The 16,038-nt window shown below is 38.3% G+C and overlaps 1 protein-coding gene across 1 annotated transcript in view; it reads right to left on the reverse strand.

Annotated features, from left to right (window-relative positions):
• FSIP1 (fibrous sheath interacting protein 1) overlaps positions 1 to 16,038 on the reverse strand; it is a 181,387-nt gene that overhangs the window by 150,134 nt on the left and 15,215 nt on the right. Inside the window, exons 4-5 of the mRNA XM_059371172.1 lie at positions 14,856 to 15,010; positions 13,441 to 13,534 (exon numbers count right to left, since the gene is read on the reverse strand). Of these exons, the coding sequence (XP_059227155.1) occupies positions 13,441 to 13,534; positions 14,856 to 15,010 (249 nt within the window). The remainder of the gene's footprint in view (positions 1 to 13,440; positions 13,535 to 14,855; positions 15,011 to 16,038) is intronic.

Genomic DNA, 16,038 nt, shown 5'->3' on the forward strand with positions numbered 1-16,038 from the left:
GATGGGATGCTGTTGACCTTGGCCTTGAAGAACAGCATCTTTCTTCAATCTATGGTAAGAAAGACAGGGGATGAAGGAGAACAGAGTGCAGTTTAGAGACAGAAGGAAAAAATGCGGAAGGGAGTCCCACCTGGGTGGTTGTCTTCTCTGGACAGTAAGCAGGCCAGAGTGAAGGACTTGCCAAAAACAGGTGGTTAAAAACACAGTAAGCATTTGGAATAACCACTTTGGAGAATACAAAACACATTGCTAGGCAACAAGTGAAGGCAGAAACAATGGCAAGAGACTAAGACTGTAACAGAGGTTAAAATAAAAAAATCCAGGGGCACCTGGGTGGCTCAGTGGGTTAAGCCTCTGCCTTCAGCTCAGGTCATGATCTCAGGGTCCTGGGATCAAGCCCCGTGTCGGGCTTTCTGCTCAGAAGTGAGCCTGCTTCCCCTTCTCTCTGCCTGCTTGTGATCTCTCTCTCTCTCTCTTTCTGTCAAATAAATAAATAAAATCTTAAAAAAAAAGTGGCTTTAATTTATAAAAAAAAATTAAAATTAAAATTAAAAAATCCTTCCAATTTACCCCAACTCCCTTCTCCTCTCTAAGACCCCTTGTCCTCCATGATATTTGTTATGCTCCACAAATAAGTGAAACCATATGATAATTGACTCTCTCTGCTTGACTTATTTCACTCAGCATAATCTCTTCCAGTCCGGTCCATGTTGCTACAAAAGTTGGGTATTCGTCCTTTCTGATGGAGGCATAATACTCCATAGTGTATATGGACCACATCTTCCTTCTCCATTCGTCCGTTGAAGGGCATCTTGATTCTTTCCACAGTTTGGCGACCATGGCCATTGCTGCTATAAACATTGAGGTACAGATGGCCGTTCTTTTCACGACATCTGTATCTTTGGGGTAAATACCCAGGAGTGCAATGGCAGGGTCATAGGGAAGTTCTATTTTTAATTTCTTGAGGAATCTCCACACTGTTCTCCAAAGAGGCTGCAGCAACTTGCATTCCCACCAACAGTGGAAGAGGGTTCCCCTTTCTCCACATCCCCTCCAACACATGTTGTTTCCTGTTTTGTTAATTTTGGCCATTCTAACTGGTGTAAGGTGATACCTCAATGTGGTTTTAATTTGAATCTCCCTGAGGGCTAGTGATGATGAACATTTTTTCATGTGTCTGATAGCCATTTGTATGTCTTGATTGGAGAAGTGTCTGTGAATCATGAGAGACTATGGACTCTGAAAAACAACTGAGGGGTTTGAAGTGGCGGGGGGGGGTGGGAGGTTGGGGTACCAGGTGGTGGGTATTATAGAGGGCACAGATTGCATGGAGCACTGGGTGTGGTAAAAAAAAAATAATGAATACTGTTTTTCTGAAAATAAATAATTTAATTTTTAAAAAAATAAAAAAATCCTTAACCATTCCGATTACCACAATTGTCTTTCTCCCTCAGTCCTCTGCAAATCGGAGCTGAAAGAAACTACCAAGTTTTCTTGGAATATTCAAGCTTAACTTCCATGAGCAGAAGTGGCATATACCTGAATTTCACAGAACAGCACTTCAGCGAGGTATTTTCAGATCATTAGAGGCTGCAGTGTTGTGCTTACACGCATTTATAAATTTAGAGCTGGAATCACAGAAGCCAATGTAACAAAGGAAAAAGGAATAAATTCCATCAAAAACACTGATGTTCAACAATAATTCTATCATTAGATGTCTTTGCCCCAGAGAGCACAGAATTCTGTCTCTATCTGTCAGAGAAATGCTAAAAACTAAAGGGAAACTCCTGGTCTGGCAAGGATTTTTGATTTTCACAAGATTTCTCTATAAAAACTTAAAAGTGGTCCCTGAAAATGGGGTGGAAAGACTTTTTTAATCTCTCTACCAAGTGCAATATTACCTACTTCAGCATCTCAATAGTTAAAGTTGAGGTTATTAACTCTGGATTACCAAGTCAAAATATGGTAAAAGATAAAGTCAATTTAACATGGTTTTTTTCTTTTTCTTGGTGTCAAGGCCCCACTTGAATTTATATTTATCAATAAAATTGGATACATAACTCAACAACCCAGATCTTTTCATTTGTTTTGCTGTTGGTTCTTTGTGATGTCAGATGGGGCTAAGATGTATTTCGTGCCTGAAGATCTGGTTGGAAGTTGCCATTTTACCACCAGCCCAAAGTCCCTCAAATTACTCATAAATAAAAGATTAAGCAAATGACTGGGGAAGATAAGGAAGAATATTCATCCTAAGAATTTCTCTCTCTTCTTTTAAAAGGAAAAGAGGCGGAAGGGAGATTTGGGTATGTTTATAGATATGCATTTAAAGTTCAAGTCTTTAAAAAAATATTTTTAATTAAAAAAAATGAAGTTCAAGTCTAATAAATCTGGCTCTAAATTCAGAGACTCTACTTTTTAATGTGCGTATTTTAACTAGATGCTGCCACCTACTGGATTATCTATAAGAGCTTTGTGCTTTGCCAGTAATAAAGAAAAAATTAGGGATGGGACATGGTAAAAAATTTCTGTTTCCATAAGCCTTATAGAAACATTTTACTTTAACACTTACAGCTAAACAAAATAATTGTTTTAATTTCATTCTTTTAATTTAGGAAGGTAGCCGAAGTTCAGTGAATAACATGGGAAAGAAATTAGTCTCAGAATGGAAGAATGTAAGTACTTTTATTTTATAATACGCAACTATGTTGTAATATGAGGAATTAGAGACTAAAATCACCGCTATGTGGTCAGACTGGACTCTTACATTTCTACTCATTTATACATACAGTGAAAATCCTCTGCTAATAATACCTTTCTTAGACTGAAAATTCCAAAAGTTTCCTCTTTGGGAATGAAGTAATAACTATGTTATGTAAAATGTAAAGAAAAAAATGTGTAATTAGCCTAATAATGTAGTCCAAAGTAAATATCTCCTTTGGTTTTTAAGATGTTTAAAAATCAGATACATGTCACTGTTAAAAATATGCCTATAGGAAAAAATATATATATATGCCTATGATTTTAAAAACCAGTAGGAAATTTCACTAAGGAATTTGTCTTTTCTAAAAGACCAGTCATTAAATAATAATAATAATAATAATAATAATAAATAACACCGTCCCTCCCCTTGGGCACACCAGTCTGGCATGAGCTACAGAGAGCAGCAAGAGTGAAAACCAATAGATATCCGGTTCACCTAACAGTGTCTCTAACTCCCAGTCCTTTTTCATTGACCCTACTTCTGCATCTTGTCTTCTCTGAGCACAATAAATACTGCCAATACATAATAACTGACTAAGAATTCAAAATCTAAACATTGAAACTCTAACACGATAATGTTTAAACTAGTGATTCTCCCTGAACATAGGTTTCCAGTCCCTGGTAACTCCAGCTTTCAGCTCACGAAGCCCAGCTAATTTCCATGTTAGAATATTGGTACTAATCTAACATTACTGCAAATGTCTGCAAGGCCTATAGTAGTCACGTGACTCCAAAGCTACAACGGGGAGCTCTACCGGTTTAAGCCAAATACACACGGCATGAGCTTTAAAGGTGAAGTGTATTTGATGGTTCTGGTCTGATGGTGAAGACAAGACAAATGAAAACAAAAGTCTTGGGGCGCCTGGGTGGCTCAGTGAGTTAAGCCGCTGCCTTCGGCTCAGGTCATGATCCCAGGGTCCTGGGATCGAGCCCCGCATCGGGATCTCTGCTCAGCGGGGAGCCTGCTTCCTCCCCTCTCTCTGCCTGCTTGTCATCTCTCTCTGTCAAATAAATAAATAAAAAATCTTTAAAAAACAAAAAAAACAAAAAAACAAAAGTCTTGCCCGGCAAGGCCGAAAAGTTCATTCGGTAGTGAACTCTGTGCCAGAAAAGGTTAATGTCAAAATAACATGGAGGACATGTGGAAAGGGAGAGGAGAGGGGAGTTGGGGAAAATTGGGGGAAATCGGAGGAAGAGACGAACCATGAGAGACTGTAGACTCTGAGGAGTTAACTGAGGTTTTGGAGCGGAGGGGAGTGGGAGGTTCGGTGAGCCTGGTGGTGGGTATTAAGGAGGGCACGTACTACATGGAGTGTGGGTGTGGTGCATAAAGAATGAATTCTGGAACACTGAAAAGAAATTTAAAAAATAAATAAATAATTTGAAAAATAATTTTAAAACTTTTTTAAAAAGCTACATGGATCCCGTTTCACAGTTCCTGCTCCAGAGTCAACCAAGGGAGGTAGGTACCACCTCTTAGAAATGCAACATCCACTAGAGAAATCAGCATTTAGCTCTACTTACTGAAATACAGATGCTGAGATACTATTACATCCAGAATTATATTCCTGATACTGTCCATGTTCCTTATTTGGAAAAATGAATGCAGTCTTGGTTCTATGAAGGTACAGAATTACTGACAGACATAAAAGAAAATATAAGAAATCATACTTTTCAAGACAGATTATCTTCAGACAATAGCCTTCAGACATTGAAGTTAATAAAATAGCCTTCGATAACCTAAAAACTTAGAGGTGTTTTGCAGTCTTTTTTCTTAAATAGTGGACTCCCTGCTAAACAACTCTCAAAGAGAAAAATAGGCTTGAAAAAAACATGTTATTGCAAAAACCTTTTTGAAAAAGACAATATACCTGCCTAATAAAATGTATTACAAAGCTACAATAATTTTTTTAAAAAGTATAATACTGACATCAGCACAGATAGAAATATTAATGGAAGAGAATAGAAAATTTGGAGAGAGACCCAATTAGTGCAAGTCAGCATTTCAAATAAGTGAGGAAATGATGGATTATCCAATAAAAGGTACTGAGATAAATAGTGTTAAAATAAAAAACGAATGAGACTGGGGGCACCTCAGTGGCTCAGTGAGTTAAGTGGCCAACTCTTGATTTTTGCTCAGGTCATGATCTCAGGGTCCTGGGATGGAGCCCTGCATCAGGCTCCACATTCAGTAGGGAGTCTGCTTGCGATTCTCTCTCTCACTCTTCCCCTCCCCCCACTCATGCTCATACTCACTTGCTCTCATTTTCTCTCTCTCTCAAATTAAAAAAAAAGGGGGGGTTTGTCCAGGTGCCTCAGTGGGTTAATCATCTGCCTTCAGCTCAGGTCATGATCTCATGAATTGAGCACCACATAGGGCTCCCTGCTCAACAGGGAGCCTGCTTCTCCCTCTCCCTCTGCTTGTGCTCCCTCTCATTCTGTCAAATAAACAAATAAAATCTTCTAAAATTTAAATTAAAACAACAACAAATGGAGACAAGCCTTAAAAATTATCTGAGCAGACAAAACCAGCTTAGTCATATAAACAAAACTTAATTTAGCTTCTTTTGCAAGGCTAACTTGACCTGGGTCAACTCTTGCTTATGTCTCTGGAAATCATAAGTGAAACCTCAAGTGTTCTCCAAAATTGATATGAAGTAACCATTCTACTTTGTAACAAAATGTCCCTAAGCCTCATTCCATGTTTTGGTTTTAGTGTTTCCAGTTTACAAGCTGCCTTTTTGATGTGTGCACAATAAACTTTTACTGATTACTACTTTGGTGATTCATTGCTTTTATTTCTGTTATTTCTGATCTTTTGATGTTAGCTAACAAAATGGGGGGGAATCATCAAATCAACTCTCTACCTCATATATCAGAACAAAATGAGTTCTAATTAGATTAGTATTTTACTTTTTTATAAAATAATAACTATGCTAAAGGAAAACACAGGTACACTTTTTTTTAAGATTTTATTTATTTACTTGAGGGACTGAGTGAGACAGAGCATAAGCCAGAGGAGGGGCAGAGAGAGAGGGAGAAACAGAATTCCTGCTGAGCAGGTTGCCCAATATGACACTCAATCCCAGGACCCCAGGATCATAACCTGAGCTGAATGCAGAGCTTAACTGACTGAGCCACCCAGGAGCCCAACACAGGTACATTTTCATGTCATCTTATACTAGAAAATGTCTTTTTTTTTTTTTAAAGATTTTATTTATTTGTCAGAGAGAGAGAGGGAGAGCGAGCGAGCACAGGTAGACAAAATGGCAGGCAGAGGCAGAGGGAGAAGCAGGCTCCCTGCCAAGCAAGGAGCCCGATGTGGGACTCGATCCCAGGATGCTGGGATCATGACCTGACCCGAAGGCAGCTGCTTAACCAACTGAGACACCCAGGCGCCCCTAGAAAATGTCTTTTTAAGCAAAGCAACAATCAATGAAAAAAGAAGAAGAAGAAGAAGAAATGACTGATTTAGCTAAATAAAAAAATATTAAGTTTGGGTGAGCAAAGAAATACCACAAAACTAAAAATAGTTAGTGGGGCGCCTGGGTGGCTCAGTGGGTTAAGCCGCTGCCTTCGGCTCAGGTCATGATCTCAGGGTCCTGGGATCGAGTCCCGCATCGGGCTCTCTGCTCAGCGGAGAGCCTGCTTCCTCCTCTCTCTCTCTCTGCCTACTTGTGATTTCTCTCTGTCAAATAAATAAATAAAATCTTTAAAAAAAAAAAAAAAAAACTAAAAATAGTTAGAAAAGAAATGTTTTTGGTATTTATTATAGTCAAAGAAGTAGTATCCTTAATACATAAAGTACTCTTTCAAATCAATAAAAAGGAACACCTCATTTTACAAAAGAACAAGTAATTCACAAAATGGCTAAAAGAATAAATATTCAACCTCCTTAATTATCACAGAGATACAAATTGTAACTCCATTTGGAATAAGTGAAGTTTAAAACAACTATTAAATCCACTGTTGGGTCTCCAACCTCTGCCTCCTCCTGCACATGGTCTTCTCTTCCATGTGTTTCATCTTCTGCCTCCTCTTATGAGGGTACTCATGATGGCACTTAGAGCCCTCCTCCATGTCCACAATTATCTCCTCATCTTAAAATCCTTAACTTACTCACATCTGCAAATATACTTTTTCCAAATAGGGAAACACTGACAGCTTCTAGGGATCTGATGTGGATCTACAGATTTGATCTCCCAGGGGACCATTTTTTCAACCTAGTTTTCAACCTAATTTTTCAATTACTGCAGGTCATAATAAGAATAATTACCCAAGAAGGTTATCACAGCCTTATGTATAATTGAAAAAAACTGAAAAACAAAGAAAATCTAAATGTTTAACAGCACAATATTAATTAAATAAATTATTATGGTATGTCCTTGTAAGAAGTCATTAAAAATAATGCTGACATAGCATAAGAAATATAGTCAATGATACTGTAATAGTGATGTTCCAGGCCAGATGGGAGCTATACTTGTGGTGAAGACAGGATAACGTACAAACTTGTTGAGCGACCATGTTGTACACCTGAAATGAATGTAGCATCGTATGTCAACTATACCCAAATTTTTCAAAAATTTTTAAATGCTGACGTAAATCATTCCAGTTGTCTACTGTTACATTAAAAAAATCACCCAAAATTTAGTGCCAAGCAATAATAATTACTGCAGGCAAGATCTACTAATAGATGTTAACACCAGTGGACAAAAGTTTGAGGAAAAACAAGATACTTGCATATCTTAAAGTACCTCTTCCAAGATATTTATTAATTATAAAAGGAAAATTAATAACTTTACAATAGAGAAACCTGGCAGACACCAGCCTAACCCAAGTTTTCAAGGTTACCATCACCAGTGATATAAGACATTAACTTTCAGTACCCTCAGTGTGACTGAGTGAGAGCCCGTTATTTCTGGAGTATTCTTGCCAAACATGCATAACCTCTACCTAAATAAGGAGAAACATCACACAAACTGAAATTGAAGGATATTTTACAAAACAGCTAACAAGTACTCTCTACATGTGTCAAGACCATATGAAACAGGGGAAAACTGAGGAACTAACACAAATTAGAGGAGACTAAGAAAATATGACAACTAAATGCAAAATGGGATCCTGGGTTGGAAACTAGAAAATAAAAAGTAAAATGGTGGGATTTTAAGAAGGCCTATATTTTAATTAGTAGTATTATACCAACATTACCTTCTTAGTGTTGATCATGGTAAAGTCAACCCTTGAACAACATGGGGGATAAGTGCTGACTCCCCACATAGTCAAAAATCCATGTATACCTTTTGACTCCCCAAATACTTTACTAATGGCCTATTTGTTAACTAGAAGCTTTATCAATAATGTAAATAGTCAATTAACATATATTTTATATGTTATAAGTATTATACACTGTATTCTTAAACAGAGTAAGCTGGAGAAAAGAGAATATTATTAAGAAAATCTCAAGGGGAACCAGAAAATATCCCCAAATAGCCAAAGGAATGTTGAAAAAGAAAACCCAAACTGGAAGCATCACAATTCCCAACTTCAGTCTCTATAGCAAAACTGTCATCCTCAAGACACTATGGTACTGGCACAAAAACAGACACATAGATCAATGGAACAGAATGGAAAACTCAGAAATAAATCCTCAATTCTATGGTCAACTAATCCTCAACAAAGCAGGAAAGAATAAACAATGGAAAAAAGATAGTCTCTTCAAAAAATGTTGTTGGGAAAATTGGACAGACACATGCAGAAGAATGAAAGTAGACCACTTCCTTACACCACACACAAAAGTAGACTCAAAATGGATGAAAGACCTAAATGTGAAACAGGAATCCATCAAAATCCTAGAGGAGTAGGACATCTGGGTGGCTCAGTTGGCTAAACATCTGCCATCTACTCAGGTCATAATCCCAGGCTCCTGAGATCAAGCCCCTGTCAGGTTCCCTGCTCAGCGGAGAGCCTGCTTCTCCCTCTCCCTCTGCTCCTCCACCCCTGCTTGTGCTCTCTCGCATGTGCACTTTCTATTTCTCTCTCACTCGAATAATAAATAGAATTTTTTAATACTAAAAAAAAAAAATCCTAGAGGAGAACACAGGCAGAAACCTCTTCAACCTTGGGTGCAGCAACTTCTTGCTAGACACGTCTCCAAAGGCAATAGAAACAAAAGCAAAAACAAACTATTGGGATTTCATCAAGATAAAAAGCTTTTGCACAGCAAAGGAGACAGTCAACAAAACCAAAAGACAACCAGTAAAATGGGAGAAGATATTTGCAAATGACATATCAGATAAAGGACTAGCATCCAAGATCTATGTAGATCTTATAAAAATCAACACCAAAAAAAAAAAAAACCACAAAAAACCATATAATCCAGACAAGAAATGGGCAGAAGACATGAAAAGACATTGCTCCAAAGAAGACATACAAATGGCCAATGGACACATGAAGAAATGCTCCACATCCTTCAGTATCAGGGAAATACAAATCAAAACTTCAGTGATATTCCACCTCATACCAGTCAGAATGGCTAAAATGCACTAGTCAGGAAACGACAGATGTTGGTGAGGATGTGGAGAAAGGGGAACCCTCCTACACTGTTGGTGGGAATGCAAGCTGGTGCAGCCACTCTGGAAAACAGTATGGTGGTTCCTCAAAAAGTTGAAAATAAAGCTACCCTATGACCCAGCAATTGCACTACTGGGTATTTACCCAAAGATACAAATGTAGTGATCTTAAGGGGCACCTGCACCCCAGTATTTATAGCAGCAATGTCCACAATAGCCAACCTATGGAAAGAGCCTACATGTCCATCAGGAGATGAACGGATAAAGAAGTTGGTATATATATATACAATGAAAAATTACGCAGCCATCAAAAGATGAAATCTTGGTGTGCTTGGGTGGCGCAGTGGGCTAAAGCCTCTGCCTTCTGCTCAGGTCATGATCTCAGGGTCTTGGGATCAAGCCCTGCATCAGGCTCTCTGCTCAACAGGGAGCCTGCTTCCTCCTCTCTCTCTGCCTGCTTCTCTGCCTACTTGTGATCTCCCTCTGTCAAATAAACAAAAATTTAAAAAAATAATAATAAAATTTTTTTAATCTTAAAAAAATATAAAATCTTTTTTAAAAAAGATGAAATCTTGCCATTTGCAATGACATGGATGGAACTAGAGGGAATTAGGCTAAGAGAAACAAGGCAATCAGAGAAAGACAATTATTATATGATCTCACTGATATGTGAAATTTAAAAGAAAATAGAGGATCATAATGGACGAGAGGAAAAAATAAAACAAGATGAAACCAGAGAGGGAGAAAAACCATGAGAGACTATTAATCGTAAGAAACAAACTGAGGGTTGCTGGAGGGTAGAGAAGGTGGAAGGATGGGGTAACTGGGTGATGGACTTTAAGGAGGGCATGTGATGTAACGAGCACTGCATATTCTATAAGACTGAAGAATCACAGGCTTGGACCTCTGAAACCAATAATACATTATATGTTAATTGAATTTAAGTTTTCAAATGTTTTTAAAAAATCATTCAGGGGTGCCTGGGAGGTACAGTCAGTTGAGCATCTGACTCTGGGTTTCAGCTCAGGTCATGAGCTCAGGATTGTGAGATCGAGCCCCACATCAGGTTCCAACCTCAGCACGGAAGTCTGTTTCAGATTCTCTCTCTCCCTCTCCCACTCATGTTCTCTCTATCAAATGAATAATAAATTTTCAAAAATAAAAAAAAAGAAAATCATAAGGAAGATACAATGCATTTACAGGACTGTACTGTCAAAAATCCACATATAAGTGGACCCATGAAGTTCAATTCCATGTTGTTCAAGGGCCAACTGTACTATGGTTTATACAAGATGCTAATGTTAGGGGAAGCTGGGTAAACAAGCACTCTATGGGTTATTCTGTAACTTTCCTGTAAGTTTAAAATTATTTCAAAATAAAAAGTAAAAAACAAAACAAAACTTAGTGGTGCAAAACAGTAACTAGTTTATTATGCTCACGATTCTGTAGGTCAGTGATTTGAGGGACACGGCAGGAACAGTTTGTCTCTGCTCCACCATGACTAAGGCCTCAGCTGGGGTGGCTGCATTGGGCTGGAGTCTCCAGAGCAGGGATCTTCTCTTCTTCTAAGAACACCAAACAGGGTGCCTGGGTAGCTCGGTGGGTTAAGTCTCTGCCTTCAGCTCAGGTCATGATCCCTGGGTCCTGGGATAGAGCCCCTCATCAGGCTCTCTGCTCAGCAGGGAGCCTGCTTCCCCCCTCTCTCTGCCTGAGTCTCTGCCTACTTGTGATCTCTCACTCTGTCAAATAAATAAATAAAATCTTTTAAAGGGGGGGCACCTAATCTAGTATGACCTCGTCTTAACTAATTAATCTGCAAAGATGCTATTTCTGAAATGGCCACATTCTGAGGCTCCAGGGAGACATGAATTCTGGTGGGACACTACTGAACTCACTCTAGGTGGGAACTGGCCAGCATCACTCCCTCCGTGTAGCCTCTCCATGTGGCTTGTTAGGAACTTCTCAAAGCACAGTAGCTTCAGCATTGTCTCACGCCTTACAGGATGGATGGCTTTCCTCTGAGTAAACCTTCTAAGAAGAGAACCAGAAACTGCTAGTCCTTTAATGGCTAGGGCTGGAATTGGTGTAGGATTACTTCTGCTGTAATCCAATAGTTCAAGAAGTCCCAGCCCAGCCCAGCCTGAAAAAGGAAGCCCAGGAAGACATAGACTCCTCTATGAGGACTGGAATGAACATACACAGAGAGAAGAAACTGATGGCAAATATCTTGGAAACTGACTACTGCACAGCTTTGTTGTTCCTGACAGCTAAAGGTGCTCATAAGATAGAAATTAGAAAACCAATCACAAAATACCATATGTATAATTTGATTTCATTTCTATTTTTAAAATATATGTGGATATTTGCACTAAAAATGTCTCAAAAAATAAAGAGTAAGCAAAAATATTAAGAATCATTATCTCTGGATGTGAGGGCGATCTGGCTGCGACATCTGTCACCCCATTGATCGCCAGGGTTGATTCGGCTGATCTGGCTGGCTAGGCGGGTGTCCCCTTCCTCCCTCACCGCTCCATGTGCGTCCCTCCCGAAGCTGCGCGCTCGGTCGAAGAGGACGACCTTCCCCGATAGAGGAGAGGACCGGTCTTCGGTCAAGGGTATACGAGTAGCTGCGCTCCCCTGCTAGAACCTCCAAACAAGCTCTCAAGAATCATTATCTCTGCAAGTTAAGAATTTTGGCAACTTTTTTTCTTCCTGTTTACCAATATTTTCTAATACAGATTACATACGTGTTATTTCTATAACAAAATAAAAGAAGCAGAAAGTAAATGATCTATGATTTGAACAGGCAAAGAGTTTCTGGTCTTTTTGTTTTTGTTTTTAAAGATTTTATTTATTTATTTGATGGACAGAGATCACAAGTAAGCAGAGAGGCAGGCAGAGAGAGAAGAGGGAAGCAGGCTCCCTGCTGAGCAGAGCCTGATGAGGAGCTCCTGAGCTCAATGATCCCAGGACCCTTGGATCATGACCTGATCGAAGGCATAGGCTTAACCCAGTGAGCCACCCAGATGCCCCACTGGTGTTTTAATTAGGATATACAAAAGGTAAATTTCAATAAGGCCAATCTAGATATAGAGCTATCAAGGAGAAACTCAAAAAGACTCATTAAAAAAAAAAAGACATTAGTCATAAGAAAGGTCAACTCAGATAGGCACCCACCCTCTTGGGTAGAAACATTTGGTATATTCCAAACCCAAATCCCTCAGGCCCAAGCAGCTTCTAAGCTCTCAATCCTGGATCCAGAAAGAAACAAACTTGAAGGAATTTCATTCATATCAAAGCGCATGCTAAACAGCTACAGAAGTCTGAATCAGGTTCCTGGGCTTCTACAATGTTAGACATTCACTTTGCAAAAGACAGATGAATGCCAGGATTCTCTGAGAAATCAGAGGTCTTTGCTCAGAGTGAGTCCTATGCCCAAGCTGGACCGGAGAACTACTTACGTGACATAGGTTAAAGGATTTGCAAAGTGGCCCACCAAAATATATCAACTGCTTCCCAATCCCTAAAATTTTTACCACCATATAAGTGAGTTACAGATTACAAGACTCTTTAATACTTCTGCAGATGAAGAAGGAGGAAGAGAAGATAAAGGAAGAGGAGGAGGAAAAGAAGGAACATAGATACATGTAAACACAAGGTGGGAATGTACAAATGTGCACAATTAATTGGTTGGTCTCTAAAGCAAGACTAGAAGAGAATAGGCAATAGGACAAATCAGTAATGGGTTTTTATGAAAGGGGTTGCAGAAGCCTGAGTAGGACCCTCCATGGGAGGACTCTAGGCAGTTAGGAGACAGTCTGCATAGACTGGGTGCCTAGAGGTATCTAAGAGGCACAGAAGTAAAGGCAAAGACACTTTGTCTCTTTCCCAGTTTTTCACTGTGCTGCCCCCACACCTGTGAGCAGATACAAACCCTAGAAGCCTCTGAAACTTCTCTACACTCAGGATAGTTTCATATAATCCCACCTAATGTGATCATTTCTAAGAACAGTTAGGCTTAGAAAAAGAAAAAAACAGATGAACTGGAAATCTTACTTTAATCCAAATAATCTATAACTTTGAGATAAAAACAAAGACAAATTTTACTCACCTGCAATTTCTTCTGATGCATCAGTCAAAGCTAGAAACTTTTTTGTATTTTCCATTTCCTCATTACTTTGCAAAGTTTCACCAGTTTTTGCAAACTAATAAAAGAGAAACAAGTTTAAACATGGAAAAAGAAGGTAATTATACTCATCAATTTTTTTTAATTCCATGGAATCCAAACCGTGTACATACAAAAAGAAGATTCATTTGTATTTCTTTAGTTAGGAAATTTATTAATGTTCCTGTTTCCACAAAATTCTAGCAATTAATAGTCTCCAATAGAGTTGGAATATATGTCTATCATTACATAATGATTATCTTGGTTAAATCTTCTTCAGCTTCTGTTTAGTATGTCTATAACTAATTAGTAACCTAAAGGTACATCATCAAATTATAGTTTCAGACATTTCAAGATTGATACTGTATTTTATTATGGGTCCAGTTATCATTCTTATTTCCAAACAAGTAAAAATCTGTTACTCAATAAGAGTAAATGACAGACTAACTTTTTCTGCTAAAATTTACACAAATCATTTCTCTAGTTTAAAGCACTGCATTTTGATTGGTGCTTTCTTTCTAGCCCGTGGCCTGCCTGGGAATCTTATAAAAATGTATTTTTAATTATTTCTTTTTAAATTCATATTATCATCTAGGAAATTTCCTTGAAGTCAACAACTAATCAAGGAGGAATTTATAAAAAACAACCAATCTGTTTTTATAATACTCCTTACTTTAAAAGCGCTCTCCTTTAAGGAGCAAAGTTCAAATATGAGCCAATGGCTATACATCAAGTCAGCGCAAACACCTGGTCAACTTCCACCTCTCAATACAACAGAGAATAAAAGGTCCAAGAAGGCCAAGGAACATTAACAGAGCACTAGAAATGTACTGAAACAGAAGCAAATACAGCATGGTCACAGACCACAAGCACTTCACAGCTTCTAAGAGATCCTGACCGGCATATGACACAGTGAACTCCTCACTTCCTAGTCACAAAAGTTTACTCAAGTAATAATGGTCAGCAGAGGGTTAAATGTTTGGTATATTTATGAATTTATCTCCAAACTGTAAGCTTGCTGAAGAAAAAGCAGACATACATCCTCGAATGTAGGCGCCACATGACATTCTATTCCAGAGATGGAGAAACCCCATCTCAGGAAGAGATGTCTACCGTGCTGTCCGTGGAAAATGAACTTGTCTAAACAGTACCTGAAATCTGGAATGCTGCTAAGTTACCTTGACAAGTTCAAGAAAACTATCTCCCTCACCCACCACCCAATACAGACATATATGCACCACTGTCCTACTTCCACAAAATAAATCATAAAGGCAGACTACACTGATACGACCACAGTCCATGCTTTTACTCATCTTAGAGGAAATTTTCTTCCATGTCAGCATATGGTAAACATTCCTTACCTTGAGTTCTTCCCACAGCTTTATTCTCATGTCTATACCTTGCTTCTTAATTTCTTTTTCTCTATATTGTCTCTTCACCAATATCTTATCAAGCCTCCTCATCTTCTGAATAGCATCTTGAAGTTGAGAATCTAATTCTTTTAATTCGGGTTCATCTATATTGTGTTGAAAGTAGGAATGAGTTTGAAGTTTAGTACAACCATAAAGTTTTATTTTGTGTTTCATCTGCTATTTGTTCTTTCATTCAACAAATGTTTATGGCTCACAAGAATAACTAATATTGGTGTCACGTATCTTGATTTACAAAATACTTTCACATGTATTTTTTCATTTAATTATCTAACAACCCTGTGAAATAGACATTTATCTCTGTTTCAAGTTGAAATAACTGGATCTTTTCTTTTTTCCCTTTTTAAAAAATGTTTTAATTTAAGCATAATAGACACACAATTTTACATTAGTTTCAAGTGTACAACATAGTATTCAAAACTCTATAACACGCTCTATGCTCACCACAAGCATAGCTACCAACCGTCACCATATAATGCTATTACAATACCATTGACTGAAAAAAAAAAGCAATACCATTGACTGAATTCCTTATGCTGTGCCCTTTATTCCCATGACTTATTAATTCCATGACTGGAAGCCTGTATTTCCCACTCCCCTTTAAGTGTCCTTGAGTTCCTTCCATATCTTGGCCATGAAAGATGATAATCTGCCAATGAGCATAAATGCTCAATCTCAGCCATTCTAGGTTAGATAATTAGAAATGGCATATTCTAAAAAAGAAAGAAGAAAAAAGGCATATTCTGCTAAGAAAGACCAAATCTTGCAACTTTTTAAAATCCAGAGAGTCCAGTGTGTTTCTCTATAATGTATATCACTTCCTCTTTAAGGAAAAGATTATCTCCAGAAGGGAATTAGTTTATCCAAAAAGAATACTGATCTTATTAATAAGCAGGCTTTGCAAACCTTATTGCTTACTTATTTTAAATGCAAGAGCCTTTAGTTCTAGTCCCTCACTGCCAATCCTAGCACTCTCAGCCTCCATATAATATAAGTGGACTAGACAGTAGGTACTCGTGCATGAAGGAACTCATGCAATTCTGAAACAACAGAAACAAGTACAGCATAAACGGCCAAGAGCAGGGTGCCTGGGGTGGTTCAATGGGTTGGACAT

This window comes from Mustela nigripes, chromosome 13 (genome assembly GCF_022355385.1).
Source record: "Mustela nigripes isolate SB6536 chromosome 13, MUSNIG.SB6536, whole genome shotgun sequence".
In the NCBI taxonomy this organism is placed as follows: Eukaryota; Metazoa; Chordata; class Mammalia; order Carnivora; family Mustelidae; genus Mustela; species Mustela nigripes.